The following is a 15,658-nucleotide window of genomic DNA, read 5'->3' as shown; positions in this document are numbered from 1 at the left end:
ATAATTATTATCACATATAAAAGAGCAAAATAAATATAAAAAATAATTATTAGTAAATTCAATGTTCAAAATTAAAAAAATGTAAAATATAGTATTTTTAAATATATACCGATAATTTAATTAAAATTATAAGTGCATGTGCACACCCTCACTGTATAGTAGGACCCATTGATGGTCAAGGGCGCAGATCATTCACACTTATTAGAAATTTAGTTCTTCCGTCGTCGACAACAGTTTCGTTATTTCACGCACCGACCACAATTTAGGCATTAAATAATACAATTTTCATGAGTTGCACGAATTTTCACTTTTTAAACAACTTTAGTTCTTTCACGTTTCTAACTTTAGAGTGTCTTATATATTTTTTTAAAATTTCTTTTTATCATGCGCATTAGGCATTACTGCTGATGACATTTTTTATTGTTATATATAGATTACTTTTTCTGCCTCATATATGACTATATATAGTTAGCCCTTATCCCTTGGTTGTATAAATTCTCAAGCATATAGTGGCAGCTGTAAGGTGCATGTGCTTAGAAGAACAATGGTGTCACGTGATGAGACGTTGGAAGGAGTGTGGAGTATTCAGGAGCTCATAAAGGAACCGTTAACTTCAGTTCCTCAACGCTACATTCAGCAACGTCAACACCAACCTACACCTTTCTCAGATGCAACCTCTGGCCATGCACTTCCTACCATCAACATGAAAAATTTGATCCACGGAGAAGATAAAGAACTCGAGCTAGAGAAGTTGAACTCAGCTTGTAAAGATTGGGGTTTCTTCCAGGTTAACAAAGTGCATGCCTTTTAACACTTCATGTTATTCATTTTCTATATATGTATGTATTATGTATATATTTGACCCGCCATGCATAAATATTTCTACTTCACTGGTCTAAAGATTAACTTTCGATAGCATTTTTTGAAGATTTTTTTCTTCTTTTTTTTTCTCCATACTGTGATCATATATCTTTGATTTCTTCTTTTATCATTCTGAATTTATATGTAGTTCAATTTATATATTTGCAGTTGGTGGAGCATGGAATAAGCCCACTAGTGCTGGAAACGCTTAAAGAAGAAGTTGAAGGATTCTTCAGGCTGCCCTTGGAAGAAAAGATGAAATACAAAGTGAGGCCAGGTGATGTTGAAGGCTACGGAACTGTGATTAGATCAGAGGATCAAAAACTTGACTGGGGCGATAGGTTATTCATGAAAATCAACCCTCTTGACATGAGAAAACCATATCTTCTCCCACAACTCCCCTCATCACTCAGGTAAATATGAGGGATATCTGATTAACTGTAAAACTATTTTGTCAATGTATCATATTAACTCATCTTATAAAAAACTATCAAATAGTATAAACACACAAAAAGTTAAAAAAACATTTTCATAAACTTGATTTATTCATATTTGATATCAATTAATAGCGGGACAAAACTTACATGCTGAATCATAATTTTATTTTGTTTCGTTTTTTAATTAGGATTGGAATTTCCCTTTATTAACATACATAACAATTGATTCTATTGAATTTAATTTAATATATATTATCGGGATAAAACAATAATTTTAATTGATGAGTTGAGTACTTGTGTGTGCAGGAGTATCTTAGAATTGTACATTGAGGAATTGCAAAGTCTTGGGATGATGCTTGTGGGGTTGGTGGGGAAAGCAATAAAGATGGAGAAGAGAGAGTGGGAGGTGTTTGAGGATGGGATACAGAATGTGAGGATGACATACTACCCTCCATGCCCAGAACCAGAGTTAGTTATGGGTCTCACTGCACATTCTGATGCAGCAGGAATCACCATACTGAATCAAATGAATGGAGTGAATGGACTGCAGGTTAAGAAAGATGGGATTTGGATTCCAGTCAACGTTATCTCAGAAGCCTTTGTTGTTAACATCGGAGATATTCTAGAGGTTTCAATCATCTCTCCCTCCTTATTATAGCTAGCTGTATATACCTATAATTTATTATATTCTTTATACTAATACTTTTTATAATTTTATAATCACATTTATTATTATATCTCTCTTCATAGTACGAAAAATATTAAATAACGTAAAATATAATTTTTTAATATTATTTTTCACCTTTTGTATATTAATCTGTGACATAACTTTTTATCACATCTTATATTTATATATTAAATGGTGGATTTTGGGAGAGATTAATTGGAGCTAAAGTCAAATATATATATATGAAAGCCCTTTATTCTCCAAAATTTGTGGGTCATATTTTTAAGGATTTTATTTTATAATATCTGTAGAAGTTTTTATAGTTTTTAAAAAAATTAGAAATTATGGTAGGTATAATTTTTAATTAAGATATTTTATTATAAAAATTAACAAATTTTATATATGCATATATAGTAATTTATAATTAGAAAATAACATAAAATTTCTTTATTTTGCATGCACATACTTATTTTCTCATCTCTATTTTTATTTTTATTTTTAATTCATTTATTTAGGTTATTAGAGTTGTTAGTTAACATTATGCCGATAACTTAATGTGTGGAAAGTGAGTTAGGTAAACCTAATATTCATATGAAATGCATTTTTATTTGCTCAACTTAATCATTTGTTAATCGAATTAGACTAAATTGATCTATTTATTTTAATTTAAATTTATATGATTTTTTAAGAAAAAAAAGGTTTGATAGCTTTTTGACTTAAAGTTTATAGATTTATTTGACTCAATTTTTTTACCTCTAATTTTAAAACCCAAATTATTAAATCATGATAAAAATTTATTTTCATAGGGTGGATCTTTAGATAAAGTAGACGATTCTATATTTAAATAAGAGATTAAATGTTAATTTTGAATTAAAAAGTATAAATATCAAACTATTTCTACTAGTAAATTTTGGTAAAATGGTTCAATTTTAACATTTGTATATACTAGCAAATTTATTATTTAGTTCATTAACCTTGCTTACAAGTTACACAGCGGATTACTGGATTACTGATAAAATCCGCACTTCCATGTGGAGGATGGGGGGTAGTTAGCAACTTCCATGGATCATAAATTGATTTTGATTATATTTATTTATAATGGATGAAATTGAGATATTTCCTATTTTTATATTATTTAAAGTATTTAAAAATTATTAATATCATTAAATTAATTGATGTTATACAATTAATTCTCAAATTTTGGATTCAAATTTTGAATTTATAAAAATAATTAATTTTTAATATTATTTTTATTATTTAAAAATTAAAAAATAAAACAATTCAAAATTATCTACATAAAATAAGAAATCACTTTTATATATAGGTATAGATTAAAATAAATTAATTTATATTTATATATAATTTTCTTAGATATTAAAGTTATTTTTATTGAACATGCATGTCGTCTTAGATTTTTATGATAAAAGTTATTTTCACCATTTTATATCTTTATATATATATATATATATATATATATATATATATATTAATCTTTTTACTTCATAATTATATTAATTAAAACAAGTAGCAAAATTAAATTTCTCTTATTAAAGCTAACTTTAAAACGAATCATTCTGTTCCCCTATTATAAATATTTAATTTTAAGTTATTATAATTTATTTAAAATTCAAGTATTCAATAAAAAATTGTTTGAATATTTTGATTTAACTTCCATAAAGTGAACAACTCACTTTAAATGATAAAATAAATAATTTCAGTAATTAATAAGAAAATCCAAGTCAATATCATGTGACATGCAAATCATAGATGGGTTAAGTTGTTGATTATTCGTCAATGACGAATTATTTACTTTACCTTTATTCACTTTTAGAGAAACAAAATCTGGATATTTAAATAATAAGAAATTGTGAAGTTAAGTAAATTCAACAATAATGTGAAAATCAACGACAATAATAAATTGCTTTACATTGGTATAAGTGAAACCTACTGCAAACCATTTTTTTTTATCGACCAATACTCATACACCATTTAATAATATTCTTATTGCGTGATTTTATATGGATAATAAACTTAACATTATTCTACTAAAACTTCTTATTATATAAATCATAATAATAAATTTTTAATTAGTATTAAAGTATTTAGTACCTTATTTTAAAATAATGCAATATATATTTTTGAAGTATATAAGTATAAGAGTTATTTACTTATACATTTTTTTGTTATTGATTAATTTTTATAAAATTTGACTCAAACAATCAAATGGTATATAATTATGATTTAATAATTAGACTAAAAAACTCACATTCTAAATGAATTTATTAAGAATTTTAAGTATATATATGTTTAATTTAGTTTTATACCGTATAATATAGTAAAATAATAATCTTAAAGATCTCAATCCTAAATTTTTAGGATCTCCATGTACTTAAGGTAAAAAAAAGTTTGTCTTTAATTAGTAACAATATGTTTGGTTTTTATTTGTTATATCAAAATAAATTCGAAAATAAGTTGTAATAACAGAGAAACTTTTTTTCTAAATAATAATATGAGTTTTTCAAATCCAAAACTAAACATGCAAAGTTAACACACCATAATTCAGAAAAGGAATTTACACCTATGTCAATGTCTAAGAAGATACATATATCATTGAATGAAGTAAAAAAAAAGGTACTATTATTAGATAGATTAAAGTCTAAAAAAAAAATATTGCAAATTAAAGATGATGTGTTGTTAATTTATGTTTTTGCTAATTAATAATGAGAGCTATACACCATATGATTTTGGATTTAATCCATTGATATATAAAAAAGATAAGGTTTAAATAAGTTTTGATCTCTACAATATATATATGTTTATTTTCGTTTTGGTCTTCTTATTGTTTTATATGTGACCCTTATAAACTTTTTATTTTTCAGTTTCTAACGTTAAGTGATGACATTTTAACAAATATATGCTTAATGTTGGCTAAATTAAATAACAGATTAAAATGAAAAAAAAAATCAAAATGTATGAGCAATTTATATTAAACATTTATAAATTTATAGAGAAAAAATATAAAAGTGAAAAATAAAATAATAAAATAATAATAGGGACACAAAAAATTATATATACAAAAAATTAAGAGGACCATTTATATATATAATTTTTTGTAGAGTCTAAAAACTTACTTCAACTAAAAAGATAATTATTAAATGACAGTTTTTACAACTAAAGAAGATCAATTGACAAGAGACTGATATAATGCTAGAATTCATGTTTTGAAAATACAATTGTCTTAGAATTCAAAAAAATGATTGTTTTGATTTTTATTTTTTTTTGAGGTTGTGCATGTGATTTGATTTGGAATAGATTAAAGAATGTTGGAATTTGCAGATTATGAGCAATGGGGCATACAAAAGTGTTGAGCACAGGGCAATAGTGAATTCAGAAAAGGAAAGAATTTCCATTGCAATGTTCTTTCTGCCAAGGTTTCAATCAGAGATTGGACCTGCAATTAGCCTCACAAACCTAGAAAATCCCCCGCTGTTCAAAAGGATTGGAGTCGAGAAATATGTCAAAGATTACTTCGCCCATAAGTTAGATGGAAAGTCCTACTTGGAACATATGAAAATCACACATGAAAAAGTTACCAAGGCTTTTATTTAATTAGCTCATGTAATATACTTAATTATATGGTTAGCTTGATATTATTAATATATATGTATGTATTTAGACAGTATCAATATGCCACGGTGAATGGGGCAAGTGCGTGTATGATAATAAAGTTTGCCCTATTTTTGATTGTGCTCATTTCATCCTCCCTTTTATTCTAATCATCCATATCTTTGATTTTTCTATGACAGTAAGGTTCATCACATGTGAGAACTAGTTAACAACATATAGTTAAGTCAAATTACAACCCATCTGCATGCCATTCTCCGTGAAGTTGTAGGATCCATTGTCACTGCATGACAATAACTAACGTAATTATGTAGTAACTTCATTTTAAATATACATTTTTTTTTTATTTTGTTCATAAAAATAACCACTTTTTATATATATTTTTTTCTCATCATAACAATAGGCATCAATAAGTTAAATAAAAGGTGTTAAACAAAATTGAATAATTGTGATCGCGCATAATAAATAAATGTAAAGTGTAATATATAACATAATCTGTACAAACTATTCCAATTTCTACCCTTGGAATATCTGTTGTTATATTTTCATTTGAACATATGTTTTATCCTAATTTTATTTTTGATTTAAATATGTTTGTACTATTATAAAATGAGTAGATTATGATTTTGGTTCTTGTATTTTTTTTTTGTTTTTCATCTTTAAAAAAATTGGAAACAGTTTTTGATACTTCTAAAATATTTTTAGCCCTCATAAATGAATAAATTTTAGTTTTGATCCTTGTAAAATAATTTTTTTATTCTCATCCCTTTAAATTTTAAAAGCATCATTTTTTATCCATAACAATAAGTTTAAGATAAATAAATAAAATTTAATTTTAAAACTTATAAAAAAGTTTGGAAGTGTCTCACACTAATATTTAGAGTTGTCAAAACAAGTAGTTGGGTTTAACGTATCACAGATTAAGTAATAAGTGAGTCAATTCAATTTGACTCACCTTTTGTTTGGTGAGCTTTAAAAAAAGCTAATACAATTTGACCCACTACAGGTTAGTGGGTTAAACGAATTGACTTACATAAATAAATAAAAAAAATATTAAACTTTATAAATAATATATATTATAATCTTATATTTTAAAATTACAAATATGTAACAATATGACACACAAAAAATGTAAAACAAAATAGTCATCAATCACAACCAACTTATAATATCAAATAATATCAAAGTTGTTATATAAAATATTGACAAATAATATCTAATCGATACTAATTATCATAATTCACAACTAATATTTACAAAATTAGTCAATGATATAAATGTATAATCATATCAATTAACATTTGAGAACCTAAAAAATAAAAAATATATATTAAATGAGTCAACTCGACACATTACAACCCACTACAGGTTGGCTTGTGACGAGTCGTATTATAAGTAAGTTGGATCAAATTTTTCTTATAATTAAAATGTGTTAATTTTTTTAGTTCAATTCAGTTCAAATTTGTGATGAACTGAGTTAGTTTAACAGATTTTGACCCACTTTAACGATTCTATTAACATCATTAACAATCATAAGTAACATAAATTTTTAATAAAGAAAAATAGTTAAAAAATAATTACATAGTAATAAAAATTAAAAACATTTATAAGTTTTATTAGTGGATAAAAAATAATAAAAAATTTAATAGAGATAAAAATTAAAACTTGCACATTTTCCAAGAATTAAAATATATTTAAGCTTCTGTCTTTTACTCCTTTATAATACACTTTAAAAAAAAAAAATCAAATTTTAAGATTACAATAAAACAAATGTTATATACACATCTTCTTACTAATAGATACGTTCTTCTTTCTTTTTTTTTTTTTTCCAAAAATTTATTAAATTCTCTTTAATTTAATTTATTTTTAAAATAAATTTTATTTCTGAAAGTTATATTTTCCATTCATCCCTTCATACTTTACTCATTTTCACATATTCTCTACTATATCTCTCTCACCTGCCGCTCTTTTTTTTATTTTTTATTTCTTGATTTTTTCCCACACCCGTTTTAAGCTATATTATTTTAAAATCCTATTTCTTTTTGTGCTCTTATTTTCAAGATTTTTAAAATTCTAATTTTTTACTCTATCTTTACTATACAAGGTTGTAAATTTTATAAATGTGTAATTTTTAAATATATGACCTATTAATTTTACAATGAATTATTAATTAGAAAAATACATTTTTTTAATCATTTTGAAATCATGTTTTTCTAATTCTTAAAATATACTCTAAACAAATATTTTTTAGAAAGATTAAAATATTTCTCTTATGAAATGTTATTTTTTAAACATATTTTTGTTAAGAAGCTTAAAAAAGATACATTCAAAAAAAAACTTTTTTAAAGAGTAATCAAAAAAGTTCTTTTTTGAAAAGTACTTTCTAAATGCAATAAAATATACTTAAAAAAATACTTCACAGATTTAGAACATACTTTTCAGAAAAACCTATTTTTGCCTTACCAAAAATATTTTCAGAAAATATATTTTTTTTAAAAAAAATATTTTTCTAAAAATTAATGAGTATTTAAAAAATAAGTGTATTTAACAAAATCTTTGCTGTAATCCGAAAACGAAACATATTTTTTTAAAAAAATAATAGTAGTGTTGATGATGTTTTTTTTTATTTATTTTAAAAAGTAGTGTTCATATGCTTTCTCAACAGAAATGATTTGACATATTATTGTCAATATCGTTCTGTAAGTTTTCTAGAAATAAGAAATAAGAGACTTCGTACTTTTAAATATTTTTAAAAATATAATAATATGAACAGTTATTTAAAATTAGTTAATGATAATTATTAAAAATATTTATTTATTTTTAAAATTTAAAGATATAATCATCTGGAAAACGAAAAATGGTTATGAAAATAACTATTCACCTTATTTATTAGTATTGATATCGCAACATTTCATTTTACAGTTGTATAAGAGTTTTCTAGAAATAGCGCAACATTTCATTTTACCATTCGTATACCTACTTTGCCCAAATTAGTGCATGCATGCATATAAATATGACGCGTCCTCTCACCAGATTCTAGCCTCCATTTGTTTTTACGTGAAGGTTGTGCCCCTCCTAGGCATGGAGCAAGAAGAGGAACAATGTAAAGAACAAAAGGCCAATGTGAATGATGAAAAAGTCCCATTTTACAAGCTTTTTGCCTTTGCAGATGGCCTTGATGTGACTTTGATGATTGTTGGCTGCATTTCCGCCATGGCTAATGGGTTGGCACAACCTCTCATGACCCTCATTTTTGGGAAGGTCATCAACGCTTTTGGAAGCACCGATCCATCCCTCATAGTCAATGAAGTTTCCAAGGTATATATATAGTTAACACTTAACATGCATTCATTTATATGCTGGAGGTTTCTTGAATGAAAGGTCCTTCTTGTTTCTTCTGCAGCCTTGCATTACATTGCATGCCATGTCCATTTGGTAATTAATATATCCCATTAACATAGATTTGCATTCTTATTTATATGTTTGGATGATGCTGACACCTCAAATTTCAGGTTGTAATATTTTTTGTTTACTTGGCTGTTGGGGCTGGAGTTGCCTCGTTTCTACGTAAGATGTCACTTTTTTTTTCTTTTCCTTACTCTCATTTCTGCTTATTTATTTCTTATAGACTACTACTATATTGTATGTGATAGAGGGTTTTTCTATTGAATGCTGCAGAGGTATCATGTTGGATGGTGACAGGAGAAAGACAAGCCTCAAGAATCCGTGCTTTGTACTTAAAGACTATATTGAAGCAGGACATTAGCTTCTTTGACACTGAAACAACAACTGGTGAGGTAATTGGGAGGATATCTGGTGACACCATTCTCATTCAAGATGCCATGGGAGAAAAGGTATGCTTTTCTTGTCTATGAAAACACTCGAGTAATTAATGTATATCGAATTATACTATATATTCACACTTTCTCTAACACTCTTTTTTATTACGTGAAAGTTATTGGATATTATAAATTTTGTGAGCCTCACATATCATTTAACAAATCTCTCCTTATTTAATATCATGACTCACCAAGTTTTTGTGATTTTCAACACATAAGAGAGAGTTTTATCAAGAGAGTGACTAGCATTTCTCTCCTATATTATACAACAAAAAGCAAAAGAAATGACATGAGCTTAATAATGGTACTATGGTAGGTTGGGAAGTTTATACAACTTGTTACAACCTTTTTTGGTGGCTTTGTGATTGCCTTTACAAAAGGCTGGCAACTCTGTCTAGTTTTGATTGCATGCATTCCTTGTATGGTTATTGCTGGTGGAATTATGTCCATCATGGTGGCGAAAGTTTCAATTCGTGGGCAAGTTGCTTATACAGAAGCCGGAAACGTTGTACAACAAACAGTTGGGGCAATTAAAACAGTAAGAAACATAAATCAATAATAGATAATTTACCATGCATTGCCTTTTGTATTTAACTTTAAACATATTCCTTGACTTCTTGATGTTTAACCAGGTTGCCTCTTTTACCGGCGAGAAAAAAGCAATAGAAAATTATAATGACAAGTTAAGAACATCTTACTTTGCAACTGTTCAGCAAGGGTTTGCCTCAGGGTTTGGAATGGGAGTACTGTTGTTGATTGTATTTTGCACCTATGCACTTGCCATGTGGTATGGTTCCAAAATGATCCTTGAGCGAGGCTATAATGGTGGAAGCGTTTTCAATATAATCATATCCATCAATACTGGTTCAATGTAAGTGAGACATGAATATTCTTTTACTCTATAAAGCTTCTTTTAGTTTGATGTTCATCATGATCTGATTGTGAGTCATATCACAATCTTATTTGCTTAACCTACATCCCCTATTATTATTTTGTTAAACTAGGTCACTTGGTCAGGCGGCCCCATGCATAAGTGCATTTGCATCAGGCCAAGCAGCAGCATATAAGATGTTTGAGACAATTAAGAGAAAACCGAAAATTGATGCTTCTGACACCAATGGTGTTGTTTTGGAAGACATGAAGGGAGATATTGAACTCAAGGATGTTCACTTTAGATACCCTGCAAGGCCAGATATTCAAATATTTTCCGGATTCTCATTCAATATTCCCAATGGTAAAACTGCTGCTTTAGTGGGTCAAAGTGGAAGTGGCAAGTCAACTATAATTAGTTTGTTAGAAAGATTTTATGATCCTGATGCTGGAGAGGTACTTATAGATGGCATTAATTTGAAGAGTTTTCAAGTTAGATGGATTAGAGGACAAATTGGGCTTGTTGGTCAAGAACCTGTCCTGTTCACTGGTAGTATCAAAGAGAACATAGCATACGGTAAAGAAGATGCAACAGATGAGGAGATAACAACAGCAATAACACTTGCCAATGCCAAAAAGTTCATTGATAAGCTGCCTGAGGTATAACGAATTCTTTAAAGATATAAACACAAATACATAGTCTTACATAAGTGAATCCAGTCTTATGATTCTTTCTTCTTAAGATTATTTAAAGCTAACAAAATTGTATTATTTTGTTTATAGGGCATTGACACAGTGATGGGAGGGCAAGGAACTGCACTTTCTGGTGGACAAAAGCAAAGAATTGCAATTGCAAGGGCAATTTTGAAGAACCCAAAAATCCTTCTTCTTGATGAAGCTACTAGTGCTTTGGATGCCGAGTCTGAACACATTGTTCAAGAAGCATTACAGAAAGTTATGTCACACAGGACAACTGTAGTTGTTGCACATCGTTTGACGACTATTAGATATGCTGACATCATAGCAGTGGTTCATCAGGGCAAGATTGTAGAAAAGGGTAAAATAAAATTGAACCAAATGTTTTAGTTCTTTTATCAACAATAGGTTTGGTATCATGCTTAGTCACTACAACAATACTGTTATCTATGAAAAACTGTCATCCTTTCATAACATAGTACTCGCTCTAGCATTTTTCCTTTATGTGTAGGAACTCATGACGAGTTAATCAAGGATGATGATGGTGCTTATTCACAGCTTATTCGTTTGCAAGAAGGAAATAGAGAATCAGATAAGTCAAATAACAACAATGTCAACTTAGATAGTCATATGGCTAGATCTTCCACTCAGGGGACATCCTTTGCGAGATCATCAAGTCAAGGCTCATCAGGCAGTCACTCTTTCTCACTTACCTCTCCTCTTCCTTATCAACTTTCTATACGTGAGTCTGAAGAAGGAGCAAATAGGGATGTTGAAAGGAGTGAAGTTGAGAATGTGAAGCACCAAAATGTTTCTATTCAACGTTTGGCCAAGTTGAACAAGCCAGAGATTCCTATCTTACTACTAGGATCTATTGCTGCAGCAGTGAATGGTGTCACTCTCCCTGTATTTGGCCTCTTGCTTTCATCAGCTATTAACACATTCTATGAACCTCCATATCAACTTAAGAAGGATTCCGAGTTTTGGTCAATGCTATTTGTTGTTCTGGGGCTTGTCGCTGTGGTAGCTATACCATTACAAAACTACTCATTTGGGGTAGCTGGAGGAAAACTTGTAGAAAGAATTCGTTCATTGACATTTAAAAAGGTTGTGCACCAAGAAATCAGTTGGTTTGATCGCCCTTCCAATTCAAGGTATGTTGAACAGATATTTACTTCCAGTTCCAATGATGAAATGGAAAATAAAGATGCAAGCATTGAATGTGACTTCAGTACTACTCTTGTTAACTCAAAGAAATGAATTTCCTTGCAGTGGTGCTGTTAGTGCAAGGTTAGCTGCTGATGCTTCAACTATAAGGAGTCTTGTGGGTGACAGCTTGGCCCTTATTATGCAAAACATTGCAACAGTCGCATCTGGTCTAATCATAGCATTCACTGCTAACTGGATTCTGGCTTTTGTGGTTTTGGCTGTGTCACCCTTGTTGCTCATGCAAGGATACTTTCAAACCAAGTTTTTAAAAGGATTCAGTGCAGATGCAAAGGTTAATTAATTAGTCTAAATTCATTTTTGTTGTTTCCATCAATAGAAAGTGAGTGTATATCATATCAACAAGATCTAATCCTGTCTTTTACAGGTGAAGTATGAAGAGGCAAGTCAGGTGGTAAATGATGCTGTTGGTAGCATTAGAACTGTTGCATCATTTTGTGCTGAACCAAAGGTGATGGATAAGTACATCAAAAAATGTTCAGAGCCAGTAAAACAAGGTGTTCGGTTGGGGATTGTTAGTGGTGGAGGTCTAGGTTTCTCTTTTTTGGCTCTCTATTGCACAAATGCTTTTGTTTTCTACATAGGAGCTATTCTTGTGCAACACGGGAAAGCAACTTTTGGAGAGGTTTTCAAGGTACATACATCATTGGGACTATGATGGTCCAACTTAACTATTTGATGTTTCTTGAAATCGATCTGGTTCTTACTTTAAGTTTGGTTTTGTGCAGGTTTTCTTTGCCTTAACAGTTACAGCAGTCGGTGTTTCCCAAACTAGTGCCTTGGCACCAGATACTAACAAGGCCAAAGATTCTGCAGCTTCAATATTTGAAATTCTTGACAGCAAACCCACGATTGACTCGAGCAGTGATGAGGGAACAACACTAGACACCGTAAAAGGAGACATTGAATTTCAACAAGTCAGCTTTTGTTACCCAACAAGGCCCGATATTCAAATTTTCAAAGATTTTTGTCTAAGCATGCCGGCTGGAAAGGTAATTCATCATTGGTTAGCTAATAATGTATTAGTTATTAATTAGTGCGCTTTGTTTTTGGGTTGTACAAATTAATCTACTAATTTGATTTGAGACTATATAATACATGACAACATATAGGCTTAGCGGCAACTTTTCACACTTATATTTCACCATTTTACAAATTTTATCACTCAACTTTTATTATTGTACATTTACTATTGTATTGGTTGACCATATGATATTGATTTAAGATTTATATATTGATATTGTCAATTGACATATTAATATGACACATTGACAGTTAACATAATATATTATCACATGTCATCATTCGTGTATCATATAATTATTTTGCGTCAATGTGCAATTAATATATCCTATTAGTAGTTAACTAAAGATGTTAAATAGTTAATTACAAATTGATTATATGTGCAAAATTTTGAAAATTAGGAGATAAAATGTGTAATTTTGAAAGTGTGATAGAAAAATTTGCAAAATCTTAAAACATGAGAAACAAAGGTTGCAATTTAGTCTAACATATTGTTTATTTATTGATATATATGTGTGTACTGTAGACCATTGCCTTGGTTGGAGAAAGTGGCAGTGGAAAATCAACAGTAATAAGCCTCTTGGAGAGATTTTACAACCCTGATTCTGGACACGTGCTACTTGATGGAGTGAATATCAAAAAGTTAAAACTAAGCTGGCTGAGGCAGCAAATGGGATTGGTTGGACAAGAGCCAATTCTTTTCAATGAAAGCATTCGTTCCAACATAGCTTATGGGAAAGAGGGAGGGGCAACGGAGGAAGAGATAATTGCAGCAGCACAAGCAGCAAATGCACACAAGTTCATAAGTTCTCTTCCACATGGTTATGACACTTCCGTTGGGGAAAGAGGCACACAGTTATCAGGTGGACAAAAGCAACGCATCGCCATTGCAAGAGCCATTCTCAAAGACCCTAGAATACTTTTGCTGGATGAGGCAACTAGTGCACTTGATGCAGAATCAGAGCGTGTTGTGCAAGAGGCTCTAGACAGAGTCAGTGTCAATAGGACCACTGTTGTCATAGCTCACCGTCTTACAACAATTAAAGGTGCTCATATTATAGCAGTTATGAAAAATGGGGCCGTTGGTGAAAAAGGAGAACATGATGAGTTGATGAAGATTGATGGTGGACTCTATGCTTCATTGGTAGCTCTCCATCTTAGAGCATCATAGACAGAGATCCATGCCTCCTTACGTAGAATGGGTTTTCGAGGCCATGCATGTTACTAATCAGAGAAATGTCACTACACTCAAACCACTCTCCTCTTAATACTCTCCCTATTATTACTATTGGTCGAAAATGTTAATGAATCTTATTACTTGAAGAGACTCAGATCTGAGAAACACAAAATTTGTAATAATAAAAAGTGTTAAAAGATGAGTGTAGGTGTTAGTGAGATTTTTGTTAGCACTCTTCTCCTAATTAAATTAATTCAATTTCTTTTAAATGGTTAGACACCATTATACCTTACTTGTTATCCGTGGAATAATGATATAAACTTCACTCACTTGGACAGTTGAATAAAATTGATCAGAGAAGGAGAAAATAACCAAACTAAAATTCATTATTTGATATCCTACTCAAAAATTCATTTTAAACCATTCTACCTACAAAGTCCTTTATAGGCAAAATTACATAATATAATATTATTATAAAAGACTATCTTAATGCTTAAGAAACAACTATCTTAATACTTAAGAAATAACTTTTCTTAATGCTTAAGAAACTTTGGAAGGCTTAATACTTAAAAAATAATCTATCTTAATACTTTTTGGACTAGCCTTCCACAAAGTTTATTGGCTTGATGATGTTTCGATAAATGCGACAGTAAAAAAATAGCTAACAATTTTAACTTGATTTAATTTTTTTTTTTGATATTGTCTTCCTTAAATCAAGTTTCTATCATTTTGAGTATTATATTCAATTTATAAAATAACTTGGTTTTCAATGACTTTATAAAAATATATGCTACTTGCTTTTTAGTTGGACGATAATTAATCTTGACTTCTTTTTTAGTTATCAATTCCTGTATATTGTGAAATCGAATATCAGAATGTTTAGACCATCCATGAAAAATTAAATTTTTGTTTAACGTAATTGCAAATATGTTATCACAAAATATTTTAGTAGGAGATTAAGAGTAATCTACTTTTGGTATAACATTTCTAAAATTCTTAACAGCCATATTGCTTGTGTAGCACTATTGGCTGCTGTAATGTATTCGACTTTGGTGGTAAAAAGTGCAACAATCGACTGTTTCTTTGAAGACCGTGATATTGCACCAGTACCTAAATGATATACATATCTTGACGTGCTTTTTCTTGTTTTCACATTTTTTTGCCCAATCATTATTTATGTATTCAATAAGTTTCACATTATTATTACTAGTATAAAAAATTTCATCAGTTAGAGTAC

General features: G+C 29.3%; 2 protein-coding genes across 3 annotated transcripts; both read left to right on the top strand.

Moving 5' to 3' along the window:
• Nucleotides 1-468: 468 nt before the first annotated feature.
• LOC109793210 (protein SRG1) lies at nt 469-5,718 on the top strand. Of its 2 annotated transcripts, none has more exons than XM_083065780.1 (4): nt 469-787; nt 1,030-1,274; nt 1,605-1,926; nt 5,285-5,444. In XM_083065780.1, exons 1-4 carry the CDS (start codon nt 545-547, stop codon nt 5,306-5,308), a joined length of 834 nt encoding a protein of 277 aa, XP_082921906.1. In that variant the 5' UTR covers nt 469-544; the 3' UTR covers nt 5,309-5,444. The 2 variants fall into 2 exon arrangements, with proteins under 2 accessions (XP_082921906.1, XP_020208265.1); XM_020352676.3 differs by having other exon boundaries at nt 473-787; nt 5,302-5,718.
• A 2,898-nt stretch (nt 5,719-8,616) lies between these two features.
• Nucleotides 8,617-14,650, top strand: LOC109793209 (ABC transporter B family member 9). The gene is made up of 12 exons (XM_020352675.3): nt 8,617-8,907; nt 9,102-9,156; nt 9,268-9,443; nt 9,745-9,966; nt 10,061-10,299; nt 10,433-10,958; nt 11,082-11,355; nt 11,506-12,148; nt 12,267-12,495; nt 12,589-12,855; nt 12,950-13,213; nt 13,771-14,650. The coding sequence occupies exons 1-12, from the start codon at nt 8,671-8,673 to the stop codon at nt 14,413-14,415; spliced, it is 3,777 nt and encodes a 1,258-aa protein (XP_020208264.1). The 5' UTR covers nt 8,617-8,670; the 3' UTR covers nt 14,416-14,650.
• Nucleotides 14,651-15,658: the final 1,008 nt, after the last annotated feature.

This window comes from Cajanus cajan, chromosome 1 (assembly GCF_000230855.2).
Source record: "Cajanus cajan strain Asha chromosome 1, NIPB_CcT2T_4, whole genome shotgun sequence".
Classification (NCBI taxonomy): domain Eukaryota; kingdom Viridiplantae; phylum Streptophyta; class Magnoliopsida; order Fabales; family Fabaceae; genus Cajanus; species Cajanus cajan.
Note: the sequence above shows the minus strand (reverse complement) of the source record. Positions and strands in the feature narration are given on the sequence as shown.

What these genes read in the sequence shown, in the direction of transcription:
- LOC109793209 (XM_020352675.3), top strand. Translation starts at nt 8,671, where the DNA reads ATGGAGCAAGAAGAGGAACAATGTAAAGAACAAAAGGCCAATGTGAAT. An exon ending in TGGAGTTGCCTCGTTTCTAC is followed by an intron (nt 9,157 to 9,267) that starts GTAAGATGTCAC and finishes TGAATGCTGCAG; the next exon opens with AGGTATCATGTTGGATGGTG. An exon ending in AAGATGCCATGGGAGAAAAG is followed by an intron (nt 9,444 to 9,744) that starts GTATGCTTTTCT and finishes GTACTATGGTAG; the next exon opens with GTTGGGAAGTTTATACAACT.
- LOC109793210 (XM_020352676.3), top strand. Translation starts at nt 545, where the DNA reads ATGGTGTCACGTGATGAGACGTTGGAAGGAGTGTGGAGTATTCAGGAG. An exon ending in CAACTCCCCTCATCACTCAG is followed by an intron (nt 1,275 to 1,604) that starts GTAAATATGAGG and finishes TTGTGTGTGCAG; the next exon opens with GAGTATCTTAGAATTGTACA. An exon ending in ACATCGGAGATATTCTAGAG is followed by an intron (nt 1,927 to 5,301) that starts GTTTCAATCATC and finishes TGGAATTTGCAG; the next exon opens with ATTATGAGCAATGGGGCATA.